Below are 25,164 nucleotides of genomic sequence, written 5' to 3'. Positions count from 1 at the left end.
CTCAGTTGTCATTTTGTCGTGGCGGTGAAGGGAGGTTTCATGGCCTATTAGTTATACTACTATTTTCATGATCTTAATCGCTGTAGTGAACTTATTAGCTAATAGTATGTTTTAAAATAAAACTGTGTACCAGACGTCCTGAAAAATGTCTACAGTACTTCTAGCTGTCGTGGCTGTTATATTATGTGTACTATTTCGTATACTGAATGTTAACAGCCAGGCACAGAAACCCGTAATTTACGGAAGGGATCGAAGTTTTATAGAGAATATCTTATTCGTTTCACCTTTCCTTTACGAACCGTAAGTAAAAAACAGTGTTATACTTTTATAACTGTAACATTTTTATAGATACGCTTTCATGAGTATGAAGCGTGCATGATGATGTCATAATATTTTTGGAGCAAAGACGTGAAATGATAAGCTTGCAGATGCAAATATTCGTGTACTATTATAAGGATTGATAACACGAAGACTGTATAGTTGATTGATTATCCAGGGTTTCATGTTGCTCTCAGAATTTGCTTGACCAATCAGCTGCTAAATATGAGGCAATATCTAATTTGAAATTAAATAAGAGTCGGTACTATTTTACTGAGTAATTAATACTGCATACGTAAAGGTGCATAGGTCTATAATTCTACATAATATTTTCTTAAAATGACCTAGAATATGTACTTTATGTGTTAATAAAAAGAATCTCAATGTGATGATAATGAATGATCTAGAAAAAGCCTGAAGGCCACAGCAGTAAATTGTACTTTTTATATAATCAATTGACCCAAATTAGAAGAGCATTTATTGGGATATTTTGACTATATACCTTATCTAAATCTTGCTTTAATTACTTCCACACACATACATATAAGTTAGGTATGTTATTAATATTCACATATGTTGGTAGGTAAACTAAAAGAAAATATCTAATGCACCATGCAGCATGCAGGTGACTTTTTAATGGTTACCATGGCCTCTTTGATTATACTTCTGATAATATTCTAGTCAGTGTATTGCAACTCCTCATTTGCATTTCTTACCAAAAGTCACTCAACTAATATACCTATATATATATATATATATATATATATATCTTTAATTAATTATTAGCCAGCCTCTATAAAATGTAGTTAGAAAATAAATATGTAGTTTTTGACTTCATAAATTAGTACTCAAGGTGTTAATGAAGCCATAAACACAAAATAAAACAATAAAGATGATGATGAATCAAATAATATTAGCCTACAGATCATAGACATGAATGAACTGGGTTAACTGAGACAAAACAACACATACCTAGGTATAATTAAGTTCCTTGAACTATTGACTTTCAGTTTTTCCACTACAGATTATGTCAATAAATTAGTTGATAATAATGTAATATGCCTAAAGACCAGTTCATTTTTCCCTGTAATGATAAGGATAAAGATAAAATTAATTATTATAACCATATTTATAACATTTTTGTATGTATGTATGTACAGTCAGAAATTGCTAAGTGGTCAAGGTATTCAAAATGATCTTGATGTGGCTTTATTGTTAAAACCATAAGAATGTGTCAAGGTAATTTTGAACACCACACCTGCTTAGCAACTTCTGCTGCTGACTGTATGTATGTATGTAATAAAAATAAGAATAAACACTTTATTGTACACAAGACAGGTCAGGATTCATCTTAAAATATAGTTTTTTCGATACCGCTGCTCCAGTACATACCTTAAAAAACAAAATAAGCCAAAATTTTAAATCTTCATTAGTATCTATAGTTTGTCAAAGGACTGTCAGATTTATATACAGTGCGTCGCCTATAATGCGGGCGAAAAATTAAAACGTAGATTCTACTCCTCAAACTAGACAATGTTTGTTCAGCGACTTAAAAATAACTTGTGGTTTGTATTTTAAAACACTTTAAAATTTAATCGAACACGCAATGTATTATGAAATTGATTATGTCTGTACGGTAACAAGACTGACAGGCAATGTCAATTAGACGGAATTTAAAGTACATTGAAAATATTATTTAGTTTGTTTGAAAAAGGGACAATTTTAAGACTACATAATTTCAAAAAGTTGTTGAACAAAAGTGTTATTGTTTGAGGAGTAGAATCTACGTTTTAATTTTTCGCCCGCATTATAGGCCACACACTGTAGAGAATTATACCATCTTGGTCTTACACTAGTACTAGCAGTGCTAGTACTAGTGTAAAACCTGTGTGTACTAGCAGTCTAGCACCCAAAAGAAAAGGATGAGTATAGTTTTTTTGTTCTTATTTACTGACAAATTGGTTTGACCAACTATACTATTATTGTCTTTCAAATTGTTATCTTTTCTTTTACTGATTATGCTGTGCAAAGATGGCAAGTTGGTATCAAAATCTGGTCTGGCTATGTAAAGTCTACAATAGGATAATATGTGTACCAATGGTAGTGTACACCTGTGTAATCCAACTTCAAAAAAAAAATAGCTTTAAGCATGTTCGCGTGCAAGCAAATGAATTTGAGATTTTGAATTTTGAACAAGAATCATAAAATTGTTTGAAGTTGGACTACTGGGTCTAAAAATGGTCTTGTAAAAGAGAATACCTACCATGCAAAGGAGAAAAGTCAGAAACGAGACCTTGGGCAGGAGCTGACACTTAGATTGGAGTCAACAAACACTAAGGCTTGAGTGGACGCTCGTAGCGGCGCGTTCGGCGGGGCGTGCAGCGTCGGGCTCACAACTTCACAAGTGATTTGAGCAGCGTGCACTAAGGCCGCTCCTATACGTTTGGATTTGTTTAACATGCACGCCGCACGCCCCGCTTCGCTGCACGCCCAACATGAGCGTCCACTCAGGCCTTACACTAAGAACAGTAAGCACTACTCTGGCGAAGATGCTAACCACAAGTTTTATTTACAGCTACATTCCAACCCGATTATGGGGCTTCAGTGGCCATGTGCAGACTATCTTGCACAGTCTCATCGGCCGGGTCCGCTGCCCCTGGCCCATCGGTGCTCGGATATCCCTAGTGCTACCCGATAAATCGACGCTCACTTACGATCTATACGAACCTATGGGATCTGAACATGAAGGTATGTCCTATTTTTAAGATGAGGACCAAACAAACAGAAAAAAGCTGTTTAATCCATCGAAACATAAATATTCATGTACCAAATATGCGATATATTTACGTCCCTGCAGCTGCACCAACATCGTGATGTGATGTGACTGGGCACCAAAAGGGCTTAAAACTAGATGGACTAATATGTTACTTATTACGTGTACCAACTACCAAGTAATTGGGAAGGCCGAATCTTCGACGGTTTTTGGTTCTTGCAAGTTCCCGACTTCTTATGTCAAGTTAACTCGCACTAGGTGAATGAAATCTCGTGAGTTTTGGCAAGACATACTAGACTAGAGGTGTATGTAGAATACGTACATAGTTTATGTTTCTATGAATTTGTACGTGACTTTTGTGTATGATATTTTGTGAACTGGACATTTTTTCACACCCAAGTTGTGGTGAACACTGAACAGAGACCAGTTACTAATAAAGTTTTCCCATTTGAGACATGCATTGCATTCAAAGTATAGTATAGTGAGTGCGAAATTTCCGGCTTTGGATTGAGGTCATTTCCTAGGTTTTCCGTAGGAACTATAAAGTCTATTTTTTTATTCGGTAGACTGAAATGACCGTTAATAGTATGAACATGAAATGTCATTTCATACTATTAACTGTCATTTCAGTCTACCGAATAAAAAAATAGACTTAGTATGTACCTACTGTATCTACATATAGCAAGATAAGTTTGTAAGCGCATGGTAATGCAAACGTGGCACCACGAACTAAAAAAAAATTTTTTTTAACGATAAGTAGGTAAAATGTAATGAAAATATTTATCAGTATCACACATCGATATATACTGTTCTGGAGCGACATACTTATCAATCATCCCGCGCGCCGAATCATCCTCAGTGTGTACTGTGTACTGTGTGGTAGTACCATTTTTTTAAAACAAAAGTATCAGTAATCAGTCAAACAAGTTGTTTTAATATGTACTTGCTTACATTCGCTCCGCTCTGCTCAGCGCAGTCAGCGAAGCAGATCGCTTTGACGGCATTATCTGCAGTGTGTGAATCGCCTATTTCGATGCAACGCAACTTATTCGTCTCTGGTGTTGACCACCTACCTACACAAAATCGCCTAATATTTACTAATACCTACTGGACAATCACGTTCCAAGCAGCTTAGGTAGGTATGACTAATCCGGCATTCTTCGTCATGTCAGAAATATTTTCCGTTTCCTCAGCTCAGAATACTCTTGGAAAATTGAAATTGAATTGAATTGAAATTATAGATTATAGGATATCGATATCCGCCCAATCCGATGAACCGTCCATACCATGAAACTTAGTATGTAATATCACCTACAGAATATAAATATGACGTGTACCTATAGCAATTCCGGGATAGGGGCGACGGCGGCGATAGGGGCAACGTTTAAATGTACAATTTAATACTTACCTGAACATCGCTATGACATCATACGCATGAATCACCGTTGCCTTACACGTGCTAATAATGAATGGAGGTGACATCTTATCGTCTGACGATGTAAGATAGTTATGTCAGCATTATCAGAGGGTCTACCGCTAACATCAAAAACCCGAAAAATGTTATCTGTTTCTCCGCCGCTCTAATAAGCAAAAGCGATAGAGACAGATAACGATTTAAGAATTTTCTGTTGGCGGTAGGCCCTCAGAGCTCTCGAATGTCAAGGTATAAAATATCAACAACTGACAAGGAAAAGTGCCAAAAATATGTAATAATACTACAATAAGGTCGTGTTCTTGTATTAGGTACATGTTTTTGGCACTTTGTGCGTGTCGATATTTAATACCTACCTTGATTGTACTGTACCTGTGAATCTACATCAAGTAGAAAATGTAGAGGTTATATGGGGCATTATCTATGAAAAGGGACCTTATTGTCGATGGCGCTTACGCCGCACAGCGTCACGCGACATTGTATTACAATCTATCGGGGATCGTTAATAATGGCGTAAGCGCCATCGATACCTCATCAGTCCCTTTCATCATCATTGTGTCATTGGTCCCTTTTCATAGATAACGTCACATATGTTGACGTAAGGTTGACTACCTAACTTTATTTAAGTACTTGCTATTTGATAGGCATTTAGTAAGCTTATGATGTAGGTGTGGGCAATATTCGAGTGGGTCAAACATAAAAATTTTCGGGAAACGGGCGTCTTTTAGTTTCCAGTCAACAGTACAATCGTTGACAATTTTGGTTCTTTTACTAGGGCTTTCATCATACAGCTTTTAAGATGTATATGGTTTGTCTAGAAAGAAAATTAGGCTTTAAAGTTTAGTATGACATTACGCTAACTCATACTAAAAAATAGTTATGTTAGCAAGTACTATTTTTTCTGAAGAATTAAATCCAGCTAGATCGATTTATATCCCTTAATTGTTCCGAAGTCCGGAATATTGAACAATTGGCCATCAATCGTTTCCATAATGTTATTTTCATGTTTCTTATTCTTAAGTTTGTTTTGTACTATGAAAACTGTTAGTATTCTGTAAGTATTTTCCGTTCTCGACAAGACTGACTGAAATAACTTATAGCGTTCATAACAATAACAAATAGCGGGAACTAAAATAACACGATGCCGCACTTGCGATGGAAGTCAAACACTTTCTTGCACGGAACTATCGTCTTGATAAACACTAGTTAAGGGTCTATTCAATTTAAAAAAGAAATAGGTACACTGCTTTCTCCTAACACTCGCTTCTTTGCCGTAATAAAAGTACGTCAGGAGTTCCATTTGTACCTATTTGGCATGACAAATCTTGTCCAAAATATTACATGTTAGAAAGCGAAAATTTCAATACGCTGGACTAGACGAGTTATCTAGTTCACTAGCATTCAATTCTTTGTTGTGCTCGCTATGAAAAGGGTCCTTTGTGTAAATGACGAAACTGTAAAGAATTGTAATATAATTTGAAAGGTTACTACAAACAGAACAGATAATAGAGATAGTACCTAGTACTCATTCATAGAAAGTTCATTGTTTAACCTGGTGCCTGATGAGAAAGTAGCGAATAGCGGAATCATATCTACATGTGGCTTAATTCTTAGCTTACATAGATAAACATTATAACATGTTCATCTATGCCCCCAACTCCAAGTTTATAACCGGTCAAATCTACACTTGTGGAATGGAAACTCGGTAGCTCGGTACTGTACATTTCTAGAACACAGTTTGAAAATTTCCAGTGTTTCTGTCTAAAAATTTTCCTTGTTTATAATTGTAATCCGCATAAAATTCAAAGACTTGTACTGTCCACAGACGACGTGACAGTGGCAATATGCCCTGGCATCGGCAACACCTCGGAGAGCGTGTACATTCGAACCTATGTGCACTACTCCCAGTGGCACGGCTACCGCTGCGCCGTGCTCAACCACATAGGCGCGCTTAACAGCGTGCCCGTTACCGGTGCTCGAATATTCTCTTACGGTGAGTACATTCGTCACATCGGATTTCAACAACGTATACGTTGAACTAGGTACTTCGTCAACTATTTCACTTTACAGTCCAAGCTGAAAAGTTCACCTGACATTAGCTCTACTATAACTATTATCGTTCTTTATCTGAAAGTATCCTATAGAAGGTCTTTGTCGTGCCACGATCGTAGGTAGTAAGTGCCAATGCACTGTGATAATGAGTACCTAGACGATATAATGGACTGATGCTATCACAGCAACGCCCCAAGCGATACAACACAGCAGGTGGGTCGATAGGTATAACGAAGAATTATACAGTGAGCAAAAAATATGGGGGTTATTTTCTTAAGGCATGTACGATTATTGACAGTTATGTGTTTTTTTTTGTCAATTTAATGTATGGTTTCTCTAATCGATGAGTAATAACGTCGGGAATGTGCAACTTCCGATTAGCAAGCGAAGCGATTGCTTTCCATCCCATCCTGAGAGATGATGTTGCAAGTGTCCCATAAGCGTGAGCGGCGGAAATCAATTTCCTTCAATTCTATCGGCTGTCCATGAGTTAGTTTAGCTAACATCAATTACCTACTATACTTGTGACTCCTTCATTCATTGTGTATGTCTAGTTTTTTTGGGCAAAACACAATTGATTATAACCTATGGTACGAGGGGCGTTCAAAATATTCTCGGTATTGATATCTTACGACCTCTTCTAAAATTTCTTTCGTTACTGGCCGCTAAGGTTTATTCATTGACATTAAAAAAAAGTATAATCCGAACCGAGATAGTCTTTTGTTTTTCTGCAATTGCTGAACAAACATGAACATCCTGTGCGAATTGACAATGTTAACTAAATTAGAACATCGATGCGTGATAAAATTCTTGACAAAACAGGGTAAAAATCAAAAAACCATAAAAGAGGAAATGGATTGTGTTTACCGTGAGTCTGCTCCTTCTTTATCTACCATTCAAAAGTGGTCAAGCGAGTTTAAACGCGGAAGGGAGAGTATTGAAGATGACCCTAGACCTGGCCGGCCTGTAGTAGCTACTTCACAAGAAAATATTGATAAAGTGGAAAAACTTATATTGGAAGATGGTCGAGTGAAGGTAAAATCTATAGCACAAGTAACCAATCTCTCTATTGGTACCGTACATGATATTATACATGACCATCTTAATATGTCAAAAGTAAGTGCAAGATGGGTTCCGCGAATGCTGACTCGGCTTCAAAAAGACATGCGTGTAGCTTGTTGTTCCGATTTTATTGACCTGTGCCGTGAAAATCCTGATGAGGTGCTGCAAAGAATAGTTACTGGAGATGAAACCTGGGTTCATCATTATGACCCAGAGAGTAAACAAGAGTCCATGCAGTGGCACATTAAGGGTTCAGCTCATCCCAAGAAGTTGAAGGTCATCCCTTCAGCTGGCAAGGTCATGGCCACGATATTTTGGGATTGTGAAGGAGTATTACTAATCGATTATAAAGAAAAAGGTGTAAATATCACAGGACAGTACTACGCTAACATTCTACGTCAATTAAAGGATGTAATTAAAGAAAAGAGGCGAGGAAAGTTAACCAAAGGTATTCTGCTTCTGCATGACAACGCCCCCGTCCATACTGCTCATATTGCCAAGGCAGCTATTGTTGAACGTGGGTTTAAAACTGTTACTCACCCACCGTATAGTCCGGACTTAGCCCCCAGCGACTTCTTTTTGCTCCCCAATCTTAAAAAGGATCTGCGTGGAAATAAATTTTCTGACGATGAAGCATTGAAGGCGGCAGTGGAGGAGCATTTTTACACGAAAGATAAAAAATATTTTTACGAGGGATTAAAAAAAATAATTGATCGATCTTTTAAGTGTATGAACATAGGGGGGAGTATATTGAAAAATAAAAATATCAAACTTTTCGTACTTGTTTGTTTTCATTCTCATACCGAGAATATTTTGAATACCCCTCGTAGGTTGCCAAGACGAATCGCAAAAGTGCTATGATACCCATTGGTATACAAATATTACTTTGCCGAAAGAAACATCTGCGAATCGTTGTTTGCGAAACGAATATCGGCGTAATAATTTGACTCGGGTAGGTACTTAATTAACAGGGCACCGCTATGTCCTCCTAGTCCTCTCTTCGTAATTCCTAACATAAAGAGTAAAGAGATGTAAAACCAACTAACTTTTGTAATCAACATATGGAATTTGAAAATTCTTAGAAACTTCCCAAGTCCATTTTACATATCTACATAGCTTAATTGTTGAAAGAGAAAGGGGAAAATATGCGACTTATGAGTTTCTCTTGTTGAATTTACTTCTTGTTTTAATGTTGTTTTGTCGGGCCCAGTTTCATGGCTTAGGAATCAATAACATTAAAACACTGGAAATGTAATAAGTTAACATGAATTATCATAGGAGGAGGGGTAGTAATCACATAATTAAGTGATTTTTTTTTAAGGAGAGATCTGGGGCCAGTTTCTCAAAAGCTTGTAACTTGCAATACAACGTATGTCACTTTTATACAGCTTTTGTTAGAAAGGGACTTCCACTTGTAATACAAGTTACAAGCTTTCGAGAAACGGGCCCCTGCTAGTGAAGTTGTAAATATTAAATTAAAGGAAAAATCCACCACCTTGAGTGAGATTCGAACTCACGTTTCGGAAAACCTAAATAATCTCAGCCGTGCATACACAGTATGAAGTGGTGGATAGATTCACACGCTTTATCTTCGGTATTTAAGCTTTTGGGTGGCTCAGTAGAATAGGGTCCTACATAGCTGAGCGAACGGGAGTTTAAAAGTTCGCTCAAGAAGAGGAGGTGAATTTCCATTTAAATTCACATTCATTTAAATTTATTCAAATGTTTGTTAATTTATTACCACAGTAAATGAGTATTTAAGCTTATCTCGATAACGGAACCATTTAATGGATCTCGTGGCGCCACGCCCGCGTTCGCCCTTATTGTGAAACAGCAGCAACACCACCTAATAAATGCCATCATCAGTGCCGGCCCGAGCCCTTGATCAGGGTAGAGCGAAATCGGGTTTTGGCGCCCCTCGTTGAAGGTTTCAAGCGTATTTTGGGCCCCTTTTTTCTCATTTGCCATTTTGGCGCCCCCCTTGCCATTCAGCGCCTAGAGCGGCCGCTCTACTCGCTCTACCCTAGATCCGGGCCTGGCCATCATTATTGCACAAGATTTAAATGAATAACTAAAAATGAATTTAATTGCCTCCAATAAAGTTCAATGACCTTCACCGCATTCTTTCTAATGTCCGTTTTCCTAAGTCGTTTTTTATTAAAATGTACTTTACTGTACTTTAATGGGCAAATTATTCGTTAGTATACCATATAAAATCACAAACATAATCAACAATTCTACACACTCTGTTAATGGTAATCCTATTTGTCACCGACGGGGTAAATAAACGAAACCGGCCAAGTGCGAGTCGGACTCGCGCACGAAGGGTACCGTTTCGCAAAAAACGGCAAAAAATCACGTTTGTTGTATGGGAGTTAGGAGCCCCACTTAAATATTTGTTTTATTCTGTTTTTAGTAGTTTGTTGTTATAGCGGCAACAGAAATACATCATCTGTGAAAATTTCAACTGTCTAGCTATCACCCTCAGCCTGGTGACAGACGGATAGACGGACAGTGGAGTCTTAGTAATAGGGTCCCGTTTTTACCCTTTGGGTACGGAACCTTAAAAACGAAAACCCTTTTGGCTTTTTAGCTTGAACTCTACAAGAATGTACTCTTCTTATAGTTCGACAAGAAATTCTAGAAAATTATTGAGGGCGCCACTTCCTACGTAACTCACATTTTTGACGTAAAATGCTGAAAAGTGGCAACAATTTAGTATGGATTTTTTAGTTCCATTTAATTTAATTTCTACTATTTTATGTCCCACTATAATTACCTAGGCTATTAAGAGAGACACCGACCAGAATGTTAAAGTAGATAATAGCAAGTAATAGGCACAGGATAAGTAATAGTATTATCATACAGAACGGCCACGCACCGCCCCGCCCCAACTCGCATTACCTCGCCCCGCGACATGAATCTGGCGGACTTCTGGCGTACCCTTAGTAAAGCGACTTACCTACACATACACAATGATGCGTGTACAGACGTGCCGTGCACACATATAAACGCAAATGATTTTGAATGTATGGCGTGTCCGCCCTGTGTAATAGGTATGCACGTGACGCTCTAATGAGTACAAATTACAGAAACAAAGATCGAAATTGTTTTCAAAACAAAGAGCTCCCATTATGGTATTATCTATTTAACTACTATGTTTTTTTTACTCCAATGGTAATTATGGACTCGATTAAGTTAATTTTACAAACCGAATGTTCGTGGGCGTAAGACTGCGGCGATTGGAAGAACGTTTACCTATACAGGTCTCTAAAGGTCGTACGGCCGACACTTCAGATACTAAATGATGGATAGATTTGTGTAATTCACTTCAGTAAGTTAATGTTACTGTGTTATCTTTGGCGGTTCGATTTAATATTTTATTTCTACAGCGTGGTTAGGAATCTTACCGTGCTGCACGGTGCACAGAATAAGTAATAGTATGTATTATTATACCTATACCTAAACTTAGCCCCTAAGATATTTAGTCTAGTTGATTAGGTTCGTTTAAGTACCTATAGAGCATAGGTAATAATATAAGTCTTTCCATGTTATGTGTGTTATGTTAGGAACTGCAATAGGTTGCTCCTATTTCGCGTCTTAAAACGTGGAATAACTGTATATTTAGCATTTCAAGTGAATAGGAGAGATGTTAATTAAAATTAATAATTAGAATAATGTAATGTTAAGGGGTGGGCCACAGGACATAATGTAACCGCTACCGTTCATGCCGTTTAAATTTTTTAAATACCTATACCTAATTATTACCTATCGATTTAAAATGTGTGAACTGTGAATAGTTTGAATGAATAAAGAATAAGTAGCCAACCGTGATGTAGTTACAAGGTCAGCTTGACTCACCGTCTTTCGGACATTATCGGCCGGTGATTCAATTTTATTAAACATTCAAATGTTTTAAGCATGCTTCTTTTGTTTATGTTTTGTTTACTGTGTAAGTAGTTAAGTGTAGGTAAAAGTTTCTAAAAAGGTTCGTACAAAATTGACATATCATAATTCAACTTTCCTATTTACGTTTTGTTTTAATTTAATGAATTTGATTAACAATACCTACATATTCACTATTGTAGATTTCATACTTTCCTTATTATTTGACCTATTTTCTTAGGTATTTTATGATAGAAATGTGTAAAATGCCACCAAGGACCTGTCCAATACCTATGTCAGTTCAAAAATGATAAGGTTCCACTATTTAAAGTCGTCAGCAATCGTAATTTAAAGTCTTAATACAGTACTATTTATTGCACTTTCATACCTAATTCAAATTTCAAATAGAGACAGACATATAATTAAAATTTGGCTAGATTACAAAACACGGCCTTGATCGTATGCTTCCGGACAGACTTTCGTGTATCTAACCGCCGCACCTTTGTTCACTTTCCTTAATTAGAATAATTTTCATTTAAGTATAATATCCTAAGTAGGTACTCGAATTTCTTAAAATTCGAGGCAAAGTGTAATTCGAAAATGTTAATGTAAAATATTGTGATATCATAAGTATATTTTAGCCGCTTAAACGATAAAACATGTACATGGTTTATATACTTTATTGCTTCTTTAACATACCATTAAGAATTTCATAATAAAACAATGGTTATAGTTTATCGACAGGGATTGGCGAACTGTTTTTAAACAATTATGCTTTTTATCACCAAAGTGATCAACAGGTCATGAAACAAACTAATTTAGTTTCATTTAGTCACCAAAGTTACACTAACTAATGGAAATAATCAATAACATTTAAGTCTAGTTTAAAAGGTTCAGTGTCCTGTCACCTATACATCTGTGATCCTGTGATGGAAGACCTCAGGTCAATTAGTGTAATTATTTATTTATGAATTCGTCTTCGTGTAGCGTTTCATTAAGTACATACCAGATAGCATAAGCAGCCATAATTTATAGATTTGGAATATACAATATTCGTGACAAACGTAGACTTAAGTAATTTGAGTTTAGATTACATATCTACCGGATTAACCGTATCTGTAACTATGGTATTTCTGTACTTATTTTTTTGCACTGGTTTTAGTTAATATAAGTATACCCCGTTTTGGCGGTATTGACATCACTTAGCCAGTTTTGGCATACCTACAACATTGATTATACCTATTGCATGGATTGCATACCTAATAATAACAAAATGCTAAGACAAACCCTTACAGAATTCCGGAAAATAAAAAAGAATTGACTGCAGTTCGTATACATGCACTATCTTTGTCTGTCAAGTGTCAACGTGCTAAAAAAGTATTTGACATATCAATTCTCATTGCACGTGTTGACTCAGGGCGTCACTCCAGCGACCTTGGCAGCAAATCAGATGGGTCAATTTGAATAATTGTCTCAAACATAGGTTCAAAGATCCAACAAGATTTGAACAAGTTAGTCCCACCTGTGACCTTGTCACGAAATCCTGTTTATGGGTCTACAATCTACATGCGTTTTATTTTACCTTATATGAGTATGAGTTATGACTCAACAAGTATATTTCTGAATACAGGCATAAGAGACGGGTTTCAATCGCAGCTACAACAAACTTGCATGGTTTACGTAAGCCTCAGGATATATCACCCTATCAGTAAATCGTATACGCAATTTATAGGTTTACGAAATAGACGTCGAGTTCTTTATTAAATCGTCAGATTTCAGATTATAAGCCTATCTCTTAATTAAGACAGTTCGTAATGAGGTAAGCAAGCATTATTACTGGTGATGAAAGTGTTAGGGCATTCTACTTACAACATTGCAGGTAAAAGCAAGTCTCAGTTTAAGTATTTTCAGATTGTTTTCGCACGATTTCTTGCGTGGTTTAATAACGATGTTTTCCTTTACTGCCGGGCTAGCACATGATTGGCGCGACAGTATCTCGCGGCGAGATAGACTACCCGTCCCTCTTTTATTAACATAGAAAAGGACGGGTAGTCTATCTCGCCGCGAGATACTGTCGCGCCAATCATGTGCTAGGTGCTGATTGTCCTACCGGGTATGTGCCAAAATTGTTGCGGGTTATAAAACTATGTATTTTGTTGCAGGTCACACTGACGACTACGCTTACATGATAGACAACCTGACAGAACGCTATCCTAACACTAAGCTAATCCTAGTCGGGTTCAGCCTCGGCGGCAACCTGATCACGAAATACTTGGGCGAGGAGCGGAGCAGGCCCACCAACATTATAGGAGGCATCTCCATATGTCAGGGATACAACGCCATTGAGTAAGTATTGCTCAACTATACCTCTCGGTCTCGCGTCGAATGATGCCCCCTATCGGCCTGGCCACGACATTGCGCGACTGGCTTCGGCTAAGGCGACAACCATAGATGGGAACGAAAGGTCCGATCGCTGTGTCTCGCTCCAACCTATGGCCAGCGCGTATGAGTCCTATGACAGTTTATGTTTATGTCGCAGGGAAATGATCAAAACAGAGATTTGAACAAATCTCTAAGGGATATGATCAAATCACGCAGGATGTTAAAATCGCGAATCCCTATCATCATTTCCCTAGAAAAATTCAGTCATTTGACCAAATCACTGACTCTGTTTAGTGAAAAGACAAAATCGGCCAATAAACGCGAAACGCTTTTTCATTTCACTAGATTTGTTTAGGAATTTGACAAAATCCCTAACCACGACAGTAAGTTGACGAAACGAACTTAAAAAGTCAACTAGTTTTATCATTTCGCTAAACAAGTTTAGTGAAATGATAAAGTCTCAACTGGAAGATAGTACCTATATGGTGATTTGATTAAATCTGAACAGTTTAGTGAAATGACGAAATCAAGACAGAATACAACAGTTTACAGTTAAGCGATTTGATCAAATCTCTGACTAGATTAAGTGAACATTTTTGAAAATATCGGCAAAAAATGAAAGAGACTTCTCTGCACAATGAGTTGCTAATCAAATCAAGCGTGTTGGTGGACGTCCCTAAGGTAGACAGAGGTCCATTAGATGGAAGTAATGTACCGGGGATTGTTTTAAATAGGTATTAAAAATTATCTGTACCAAATCGGTACATCTGTCGGCATCATAATTTCAAAAAATTTCACTTAATCTAGTCAGAGATTTGATCAAATCGCTTAACTGTAGAGTAAACTGTTGTATTCTGTACTTGCTTTCGTCATTTCACTAAACCTTTCAGAGATTTAATCAAATTACCATATACCATCTTCCAGTTGAGACTATCATTTCACTAAACCTGTTTAGCGAAATGATAAAACAAGTTGACTTTTTAAGTTCGTTTCGTCAACTTACTGTCGTGGTTAGGGATTTTGTCAAATTCCTAAACAAATCTAGTGAAATGAAACAGCGTTTCGGCGTTTATTGGCCGATTTTGTCTTTTCACTAAACAGAGTCAGTGATTTGGTCAAATGACTGAATTTTTCTAGGGAAATGATGATATGGATTCGCCATTTTAACATCCTGCGTGATTTGATCATATCTCTTAGAGATTTGTTCAAATCTCTGTTTTGATCATTTCCCTGCGACATTTATATGGAGTAGCTGTCACGTAAAAATGTTTGAAGACATTTTTTGGAAGTCCACATAAATTTACTTAGAGTATAACATTTATGTAACAAAAGTACGGTAAAAACATACTCCTTCAATTATTTTTAAATTAAGCTCAGCCAAAAGCAACTTGAAGGAATTGTCATAGGGACCATCATTCGGCGCGAGAGGTATAAGACAACTTGTACCAAATGTACCACCATCCACCCTGTTGACTACCACTTCGCAAACCTTATTGCAAGGTGTTGTAGTATGGGCGCTATACAAACGCGAAGCTGTCCTGGTCCTAGTCGAATTCAGCCTCAATTCAATTGCTAAAATTGTTCACAAAATATTTAGGTAGATGGCTTCAGCCGCGTTTCTTTGTTTTGCTCGACTTGGCGGGGCCACTGCCGTGCCCCGAGACGAGGGACAGACGGAAGAGCTGTGGTTGACAATATAAGGCATTTCCATAAGTCAGGGATAGGAACTAGGAAGGATCTCCATATGTCAGGGATGCGACACGATAATACACACGGACAATGCATGGCATCGAGACAGTTTGTTTAATTCATAGAATTGGATGTTTTGCATTACTAATTATCTTATTAGATACCTTTTTCACATAAATTAGTCAGTCTGATAAACAATTGACTTTTGTACTGTTTATATTTATTACTAGACCATATCTTACATGAAATACGTAATACGAATATGTAATTTCGTGTAGGTACTGATAGAACAATATGGAATGTTCTCGAGCGGGAACGTTTCCCATACAAAACGCAAAACGTTCGCGAGTCGAGAACGGCACTACCCTACACTTAGGTTTTTCCTTTTCCCCCGTGCCAGTAAAGAGAAAAGTTATAATTTCATGAATATAAAGCTTTCTGGGTCATACGGACGGACTGACGGGCATAACGCAATTACAAAAGTTATGATTTTCCCTATTTGTATGTAATATACTTGTATTTGCCTCAAAAGTTGCTCAGCTTAGTTTCTCTTCTCTTTTATTAATATTATTATATAATCAAAAAGACGCATTCATTTACCTACTGCAATAGGCCCCCTAAAACCAGTTATTGGCACTTTTGGCTAGTAGGATTGTCATCGCCAGGTCAGTAATAGGATTGGACGTGTCAATGACTGAAGGGGGACTAGCAAACTACAGTTTAAACTAAATTGCTAATAGAGAATTTAGTTTGATTCTAACTTTTATGTATACCAACGCGTATCAAATCATGGTATTCAAGTTGTCAACATCACTTGCTATAAGTAATATAAATGTATAGTTCTACAAAAACCATTGGTATGTTCCCAACAACACAGTTGATTACTTTCTCACACCGATCAATGTACCTAGTTATTTCGCCACATATGACAGCTAATTTCTTTTTCCCAAACATGACGCGCTTTAGATGGCCACTTTACTCCGTCCGTAGTAGCTCCTCATCATCACCATGGCGACATTGCCTTGGTGTCAGGGATCCTGTGATCCCCTCGGCGAACTAATGATTATAAATACCAATAATTAGTTTTTACGAAAGCAATTGCCATCTGATGGATCTGACCTTCCAACACAGAAAGGAAAATTGCCATTATTGAGATAAGTCGGAATTCCTCAGTTCCTCACGATATTCACCTTCGCTTCACAAAGCGACTCGTAAATTTCAAATGATATTCCGTAAGTACATAAGTTCCAACACCTTTATAGGAACCTGCGACCTCTGGTTTGGAAGTCCCAGGCATCACCACGGGCCGCCAGCAACTTACCTATCATTAGTATACCTGGGACAAAACTAGTCATTAAACAAACGAACGTCAAAACGAAAATGACTGCACAAATGTCAAGTTCTAGGTCATATCGTCGCTATACTTACTCAACCTCTTATCTGCAACAATCATTTGATGGAAATGTCGCTTTTCTTTCATTCGGAATACGGGTGTTTTTGTCATCAAATGAGTGTTGCAGATACGAGGTTGAGTAATCATAGCGGCGATATGTAATGTCCTTTAACATCACCTCGTGTCAATAAAAAGCGTCTCGCCCGGTGTGAATTCTTTTGTCCTGTCAGGTGATTTAATCGATAACCGAGACCTTGCGGCTATCCGTTATCACCATCTACAATGGCATTAATGGCGACATTATGACATGCATGTGCATTGACAGGTGCATTCAGTTCTATCGTTAAAATCATATCATTTATCGGCACTTGGTGTTTATCAAACGGCATGTACGTATTGAATGATCCGACCGGAAAAAATAATAATTTTATTACTCTTAAGATATGACGAGTGACGATATTATTGAAGTTAATACAAATACTAAGAACTCCAATGATGAATGGAGTTTTTGAAGGTGTACTCAGTCAAAAAACCATGTAATAACAACAAATTCTTGTTCCAGCTCTCTAGTGTACTTGCTCCAATGGCAGAACTTCCGTCGCTTCTACCTATACGTGATGACTGACAACTACCGCAACATCATCACGCGGCACAAGCGCAACCTGCTCAGCCCCGAGATCAAGGGCAAGTACGGCCTCGACGAGAACACGATCGTGTCCGCCGGGACCCTGCCCGACCTGGACGAGGCCTATTCTAGGTAAGAACCTGCACTGGGTACTTGCAACAATGGACACAAGCGCAATCTGCTCAGTCTCGAGATCAAGAGCAAGTACGGCCTCGACGAGAACACGATCGTGTCCGCTGGGACCCTGCCCGACCTGGACGAGGCCTATTCTAGGTAAGATAAGAACTAGCACTTTAGGCACTTGTTACCTTGGACACAAGCGCAACCTGCTCAGCCACGAAATCAAGTACGGCCTCGACGTATCGTGTCCGCCGGGACCTTGCCCGACCTGGACGAGGCCTATTCTAGGTAAGAACCAGCACTCTAGGTTACAACGACAGAGAATCCACAACATGACATCTCAATGAGCCTGACCTGCTCTTTGCATCTGGCCAAGGCACAGTACATGATGGGCCCATTTATTAAATGATATTAGCGTTATATTGTTATTTACCCTTGTGATTTGGGCCCATTACTATATTTACTACTAGCGATCCGCCCCGGCTTCGCACGGGTTAACAAATTATACATAAACCTTCCTCTTGAATCACTGTATCTATTAAAAAAACCGCATCAAAATCCGTTGCGTAGTTTTAAAGATCTAAGCATACATACAGACAGATAGACAGACAGACAGCGGGAAGCGACTTTGTTTTATACTATGTAGTGATTACACGCTAATTCAATACATAAAAACTAGAATAAAAGGATTTGGGAAGGTTGCAATTATGTTGCTGCTATGGTTGCCGCTTGCGCCAAATCCGGTTTTTGCGTCAAGAAATTACAAAGACATAATTAAAGAGGGTTACTCAAGCTTGCTGTATTGCTCATGCTCAAGATTGCTATCAGTGATATAGGAATCCGTGGGGCAAATTTTCTTGACAGGTAGGGACTTCCTATATCTATCGATAGTATATAGAACGAGCATCGATAATTGAGTTTATCGATATTATAGGAAGTCCTTACCTGTCAAGAATTTTTTTCCCACGGATTTCTATGTCTGGCTATCACATTTGCAGTGTCAAAAGCGCCAGGTCCATGGTAAGGGACTTTACTCTAGTCGTAATATTCCGAAGTTGTCTGACCATTCAGACCATGTCTATTGCATAACCATATTTGGTGGAGCTGATAGACCTAAGTGTAGCGCCGATGTCATAAAAGTAAATGTGGTAAATACCCATCTCTATATACCTATGCGCAACCGGGAGCACTTGCAATCAAAACTTTTTCGATACATAAAAAAGACTATTGAAGGAATCTGTCATCAGCCTATTACCTATTGTAGGTAAATCAGAATGAAATGTCCCGACATGACACGCAAAGTTGATGGTTCAATACTTGTGTTTATTGAATCATATCATATGTTGCTGCTGTTTGCATTAACTAATGCGTTGCTTTGTAGAGCAGAAAATGTAGTAAGCAAGGGGTCCTTCGTAACACCGTTTACAAAACGTCGATTTATTTTAAGGATCCTTTAGGAAGGCGATATTACATTAAGGTTTCCTTTCATTAATATACTCTGGTAAGCCAGCTTTGGTTTGACAAAGGTAACAAAGGGAGAGGATTAATCTCCTATGCAAATTTTGGATTTCGCGCCTTTTTCTACTGACAAAGTATATCTATACCTAGCAAAAGAGCCCATATTAGTGGTTGAATGGTTCCAGAGATTGCGGAAGCAACTAACCGTACTTACATCTATGTCTCTTGGCCTTGACTCATCCACTCGTAGGTATTTTATCATAAATTAGTATCTCATTTTTAGCGCCTTGCACCATACCACTAACCCGGGGTTAACCAGTGAAACCTGGAGTTACCATGGTTACCAGTACAATTTGACAGAGGGTTAACGGTTTAACCGCTTAACCCCGGGTTAGTGGGAGCGTGCAAGTGGGCCTTAAAGGTGAACCCACCTTACACAGCCGCCGAGCGTTGCCGAGCTTCGCGACTCTGGTGCAAAGGGTCGTAAGTAAAGCATCAAAAGACTATTAAAACGCCGCAATAGAACCGCAGCATTTAGTCGTGCACTGATGCGTCTGTATCGCTAAATGGCAAAGAACTATCAGAAAAACAGAAACAATGGCTATACTGCGATAACGCCGGTAATCTACGGCTTAGTTATTACAAACAAAATACTAATTAAATTGATAACTAGTAGGTATCTACAATAAAAGTCTATTAAGTGTAAGGCCTGAGTGGACGCTCGAAGCGGAGCGTTCGGCGAGGCGTGCAGCGTGGCGTCGGGCTCACAAGTAATTTGAGCAGCGTGTACTAAGGCCGCTCCTATACGCTTGCATTTGTTTAACATGCACGCCCAACTCGAGCGTCCACTCAGGCCTTATACTAAGGTCGATAATTATATTATTGGTATGGCGTCAGAGATATTTCGGTATCTACTTTGCTCTTGCATTTTTAAGGATGTAAACGAAAATACATACAGGCCACGCAATACAAATGTATAAATTCTTAAGGACGCATTTACCGCAGTCATTACCACTGCCTATGATGCTAGACGTTTTGGGTTTGAATCCCGGTGTAGTATGGACAAATATATACTTATATATCAATACATATTATAAAACAAAGTCCCCTGCCGCGTTTGTCTGTCTGTATATTCGCGATAAACTTAACAACTACTGTACGGATTTTCATGCGGTTTTCACCTATTAATAGAGTGATTGAGTAAGGTTTTGGTGTATAATTTGTATAGGTTTTGTGTAAATTCGTTGAACTACCCGTGCGAAGCCGGGGCGGGTCGCTAGTATCATATATATGATAAGCAAGAGTCTTAGGGATATTACATACATACGTTCATTAGTAGGTAAAATCTTCACAAACAGCTTAATACAAGGTGATAAGAGACATAAATGGTTGTCTCTTGCAGTCTTGTTAGTTTTTAATACTTAAAATACCTATTTATAACGTTCAAGCAGCTATGGCCATGTATGGTATTATGTGCAGGTAACGGCAGTCAAGAAAAGTAATCACCTACCTAATGAATTCAGTGATCGGAATTGGTAGTGCCATTTCACGGGACTTCGGTGCGTAAGCTTAGTATGGATATACCTTTTCACCCCGGGTTTTCATATTACCTACTTCAATAGGGATGATGACACATGTTGAATTTTATAGCAAATGAGCAATTTATCATAATAATGTGGATATTAAAATAAAATACGGAAATGTTACAAAAATACAGGACCTGAAAGTTTCAAAATTAAGGTTTTTTTTTAACTTCTAAAAACCCATAAAAGTAAGGGTACCATTCGATTCCTTACATTTTATCCAAAAAAATATTGTACAGCAACTATATACATAAACGCAATATTTCACGGACAAAAACGCAATTTTCTTGTTTTGTCCATACTTCAAGATGGGATCTCAATGACCTTGACGTCACGTTCACTTATCCCTTTTGTGAGAGGCGTTTCGCGAGTGAAGTGCGACTGTCGGACTTTGTCGGACAATGGGTCCCATATAGACATTTGATCCTAAAAACAAACCCGATCGATTGATACCATAAATGAAAATTAGTCATGTAGCCTATTAAAGACATGCCAAGAAATATTTTCGTCAAAAAATAAGAGTCTTGGAATCCCGAGTCTTATCCATGTAAAGTACAATGTTTGAGGTCAATGACCCCAAATGGCACTACCTATTCCGATCATTGCTAATGATCATTCAATGCAATCTAGCAATTCCATTACCCACACATTATATTACGTTCATGCGGACATTCGCATCCTTTTTCCACGATTAGTTACGGTTTCCCTTTTACACTACGGAGAAAACATGGCGAGCAACAGAGAGAGCCATCCGGGCTGTTATTACTATCGCTTACAGAGCGAAGACAAGGCGAATGGTCTGCCTACTATTATAAGGCCGTTTGTATACATTTGTTGGATAACAGACCGTGTACTACGTCCAGTTTTATGTACTCGTAGCTATCGGCGGTTACACCCGATAAAATAAGACATCGTCGACTAACATGGACGATGATTGTCCGATGAAAACAACAGACGTCTTAAGCGGCCTAAAGGGCGCTCTCCTACTATGCATAGTCAAGACCAAGTCACATCGTGTGATACTGTTGACTGGCCATTTGTAAACCTTATTGCTAAGATATAAGGTCTATTGATGCCCAGTGAAGTATAATGCTATTAGTACAACGGTTTGCCTAAGCTTTCGACTCGCCGTCGCTTGGTAACCGATACGAATATGTACACAGTACTCTCTAACGCGTGGTGAAAGTAGCCTTTATCAAACATCTAATTTTCCATGTGGGTAAATCTGCTTTTTCTAGAACGCATTATTTACCAGTAATGTCAATATGACAATTTGTTTGCAATTGCAATTGCTGTGAGCGATGAAATGGAAGATATCACATGTAATGAGTTGACGTAACTTGTGCAAATTAATATAACACGCGTCGTTTACTCTGCAATACAACAATCGCATTTACAAACATAACAATGCATACTGTTTTAGTATTATTAGGTATGTACTATTAAATGTACTGATTAGCCTCGATACCTTGAGGTAACTCGTAAAAATGAAATGTGAGGCTTACGATTTAACTATACATTCTCATGCGGTATTGCTCTCGCTAATGAGGTATTGAAATTGGATGGGAAATCTGGTTCGCAGTCGCACTTGACCTTTTTGTAGTTATAAACTATCACGCAATGATTCTATGTAGTTAAATTTCCACTATTTAACTACTTACAGACTGAATTTTAGTTCGTATTAATTATATTAAATCATACCTTATCCTATTGTACCTACGTACAAAGTTTCAGAGCAATCTAGCTAGTCGTTTAAAAAGTCGCTCTCAGTACGGATATGATGGTCGTTCTTGTCTACGTGACAGCGTGATAAAACGGTGTCCGTCACTTTCTTTCCCACGGTGTTAAACAGTGACAGTTATTTTATCACGTGGATAAAGATGGATAAAGCTATCCATAATAGGCTGGCAGCGTTACAACGTTTGCATGTAGAACCGAGCTAGCTTGCTGCGGACACTTAATAAATCTTAGAAATTATAACGACTTGTTCAGCGGGTTTACATCTCGGAGTCTAAGGCCCACTTGCACCATTCCACTAACCAGGGGTAAACCGGTTAGATCTGGAGTTACCATGGTTACCAGTACAATTTGACACTGAGTTAAAGGTTTAACAGCTTAACCCCGGGTTAGTGGGATGGTGCAAGTGGGCCTAAGAGTAACATGTATGCATGTCTATTGTATTAATTATAATATATTCGAGCCTTTCACTAACACATCTCTAATGTATGTTACAGAAAAGTGCACGGATTCGAGTCCGTAGCGGAACTCTACAAGTGGAGTTCATCGGCCTTCTACTTACATAACATTAAGACCCCAATGGTGTTCGTCAACGCGCGCGACGACCCCATAGTACCTGAACCGCTGTTACCTCTCATCAGAGAGTTTGCTAGTAAGTATTTTTATTTTATTTGTATAGTTATGTCGCGTTTTTTGGGAGGGAGTTTTCTTTTTTTTTCCCACGGAAGACCAGCGTCAAGGTATCCTTAAAGGTACCTTGACACTAAGCTGAGTGGAAACCTTCGGTCTTAGTTAAAATGTAGACTTTAGACTTGTAAACTAAATAAGCAGAATGGCCAAAAAGCAACAAGTTCATAGTACAGTCAGCTGCAGAGAAAAGGTACCCCCGTATAGAAGATTGTATTGAAAGGTGCTAAGCTAATAGTATTACTGACTGTACCGACCTGTACATCTATTACCTACCATAATCCAGGCGGATTAATCGTTGTTTATCTTTCCTCTTTTGGCTATTATCACATAAAGTGACTCAACAGTTACGTATTAGTCATCGAACAATCTAGGTATTTTGAGTCACCAATAAAGTGTGAAGTGCCGATTATGCTAGACAGATGGAATGTTAAACAGCGAGAGAAGTGTCGAAATATAGTAATAAAAATTCATAAATGAATAACAATGCATTGCACTATTTAATCTTGACTGTTAATTTTAATTAACTTCTCCTTCTACAAATGTAAATGTACTAAATAGTTATAATTAAACATTATATATATTTACCTATACAGTCAACAACCCTATTGGACTTATGTGCTTATTGTGTCTTTTTTCTTTCTCCTTGTTTGTTTTATTTTGTTACTGTATGTTTTGCGACAATAACAGACTTTTTTTTTAATTTAAATTTTTGTATTAAACCCCTTTCACCAATATAAAAAAAAATACGAATTGACACCCGTCACCACCCTTTGCAACCTTTTACGTGTATGAGCTTTGTACTCTACACATTATTATTATTATTTGAATTTTTCTAAGCTGATGATATCACTAAAACGTAAATTAAGAACAGTAAGTGCCAGTTGCACCATCCGCACTTGACAGACTGATCAAAGTCACCCGGCCACGTCGGTTTACTATGAAACTTTCCAATTTCCATAAAATAAAATTTAGCGAACTCTTTCACGATGACAAACAGTTTGGTGCAACCGACCCTAACTAGCGAAAACTTTATTTTCCCCAGGTTCCCGCGACAGAACAATGTTCCTAGAGCTCGCTCACGGCGGGCATTTGGGCTTCTACGAGGGCGGACTGATATACGCCAACCCCGTGACGTGGCTCGACCGCGCGCTGGTCGGCCTCGCTGGCGGCCTGCTCATGGCGCACAACAAGTGCTCCTCCAAGGAATCCATCCTCGAAACCATCTCCGACGACGAACCTGACCTCATCAAGTCAGCCACCATCGTCTATAGAGATCCTTTGGATAAAACACCCGTGAAATCATAGAACACAATCATTCCAAGACAATTTGGCTCGTAGCCAAGCTCAGGTTTTCGATGTGTTACGTCACGCCAACTATCAATTGTTTTAGGCGTGCTTGTGAGAAGCTTTTTGAAGGTATTTACTGTCTAAAGATAGGTTAGGATAAGTTGCCATGGACTAAGTAAACAGAAGCGGGATATTCTGATATTATATAAGCATTCAGTAGCTTTAGCGAGCCTAAAATGAGCGAGTTTTATGTCGAGAATAACTAGAGTAGTTTTTCTTTTTTGCTGAAGTATTCTGTTTATATAAGATATAAGATGCCTAATAAGAAATCTACGGTCACTAACTCACTAGAAGATAAGATTATTATTATCTTACTGGAGACTGTAGTATTCATACAAACCACGAGACCGATATTTCAAAGTAAAATTCTAAGATATTCTGTACCATTTACGTATACGAAGTCTACTGTTTACTTGGTCCATAGAATTTTGTACGCTAGGTCCGTGCAATATGTACAGGGATGAAACCTGACATGAGGGTAATTCTACCAGTGTTTCAAACCGCTCTCAGTTCCAGGTCAAATGACCTGTTGTTTCGGATTACCATTTTTTTGTTTTCAAAAAAACAAGTGAAAACGGTAATCGTGACCTACAGGATATGGTTAATAATGCAACCAGG

General features: G+C 38.1%; 1 protein-coding gene across 1 annotated transcript; it reads left to right on the top strand.

Moving 5' to 3' along the window:
• LOC134648108 (abhydrolase domain-containing protein 2) lies at nt 1–25,078 on the top strand. The gene is made up of 7 exons (XM_063502577.1): nt 1–300; nt 2,894–3,066; nt 6,349–6,516; nt 13,685–13,868; nt 17,549–17,743; nt 23,007–23,161; nt 24,242–25,078. Exons 1-7 carry the CDS (start codon nt 146–148, stop codon nt 24,502–24,504), a joined length of 1,293 nt encoding a protein of 430 aa, XP_063358647.1. The 5' UTR covers nt 1–145; the 3' UTR covers nt 24,505–25,078.
• Nucleotides 25,079–25,164: the final 86 nt, after the last annotated feature.

This window comes from Cydia amplana, chromosome 5 (assembly GCF_948474715.1).
Source record: "Cydia amplana chromosome 5, ilCydAmpl1.1, whole genome shotgun sequence".
Classification (NCBI taxonomy): Eukaryota; Metazoa; Arthropoda; class Insecta; order Lepidoptera; family Tortricidae; genus Cydia; species Cydia amplana.
Note: the sequence above shows the minus strand (reverse complement) of the source record. Positions and strands in the feature narration are given on the sequence as shown.

Excerpts from the sequence above, each read along its gene's own strand:
- LOC134648108 (XM_063502577.1), top strand. The coding sequence starts at position 146 with ATGTCTACAGTACTTCTAGCTGTCGTGGCTGTTATATTATGTGTACTA. Across the intron at positions 3,067-6,348 it reads TATGGGATCTGAACATGAAG|ACGACGTGACAGTGGCAATA; the intron begins GTATGTCCTATT and ends TACTGTCCACAG. Across the intron at positions 6,517-13,684 it reads TGCTCGAATATTCTCTTACG|GTCACACTGACGACTACGCT; the intron begins GTGAGTACATTC and ends ATTTTGTTGCAG.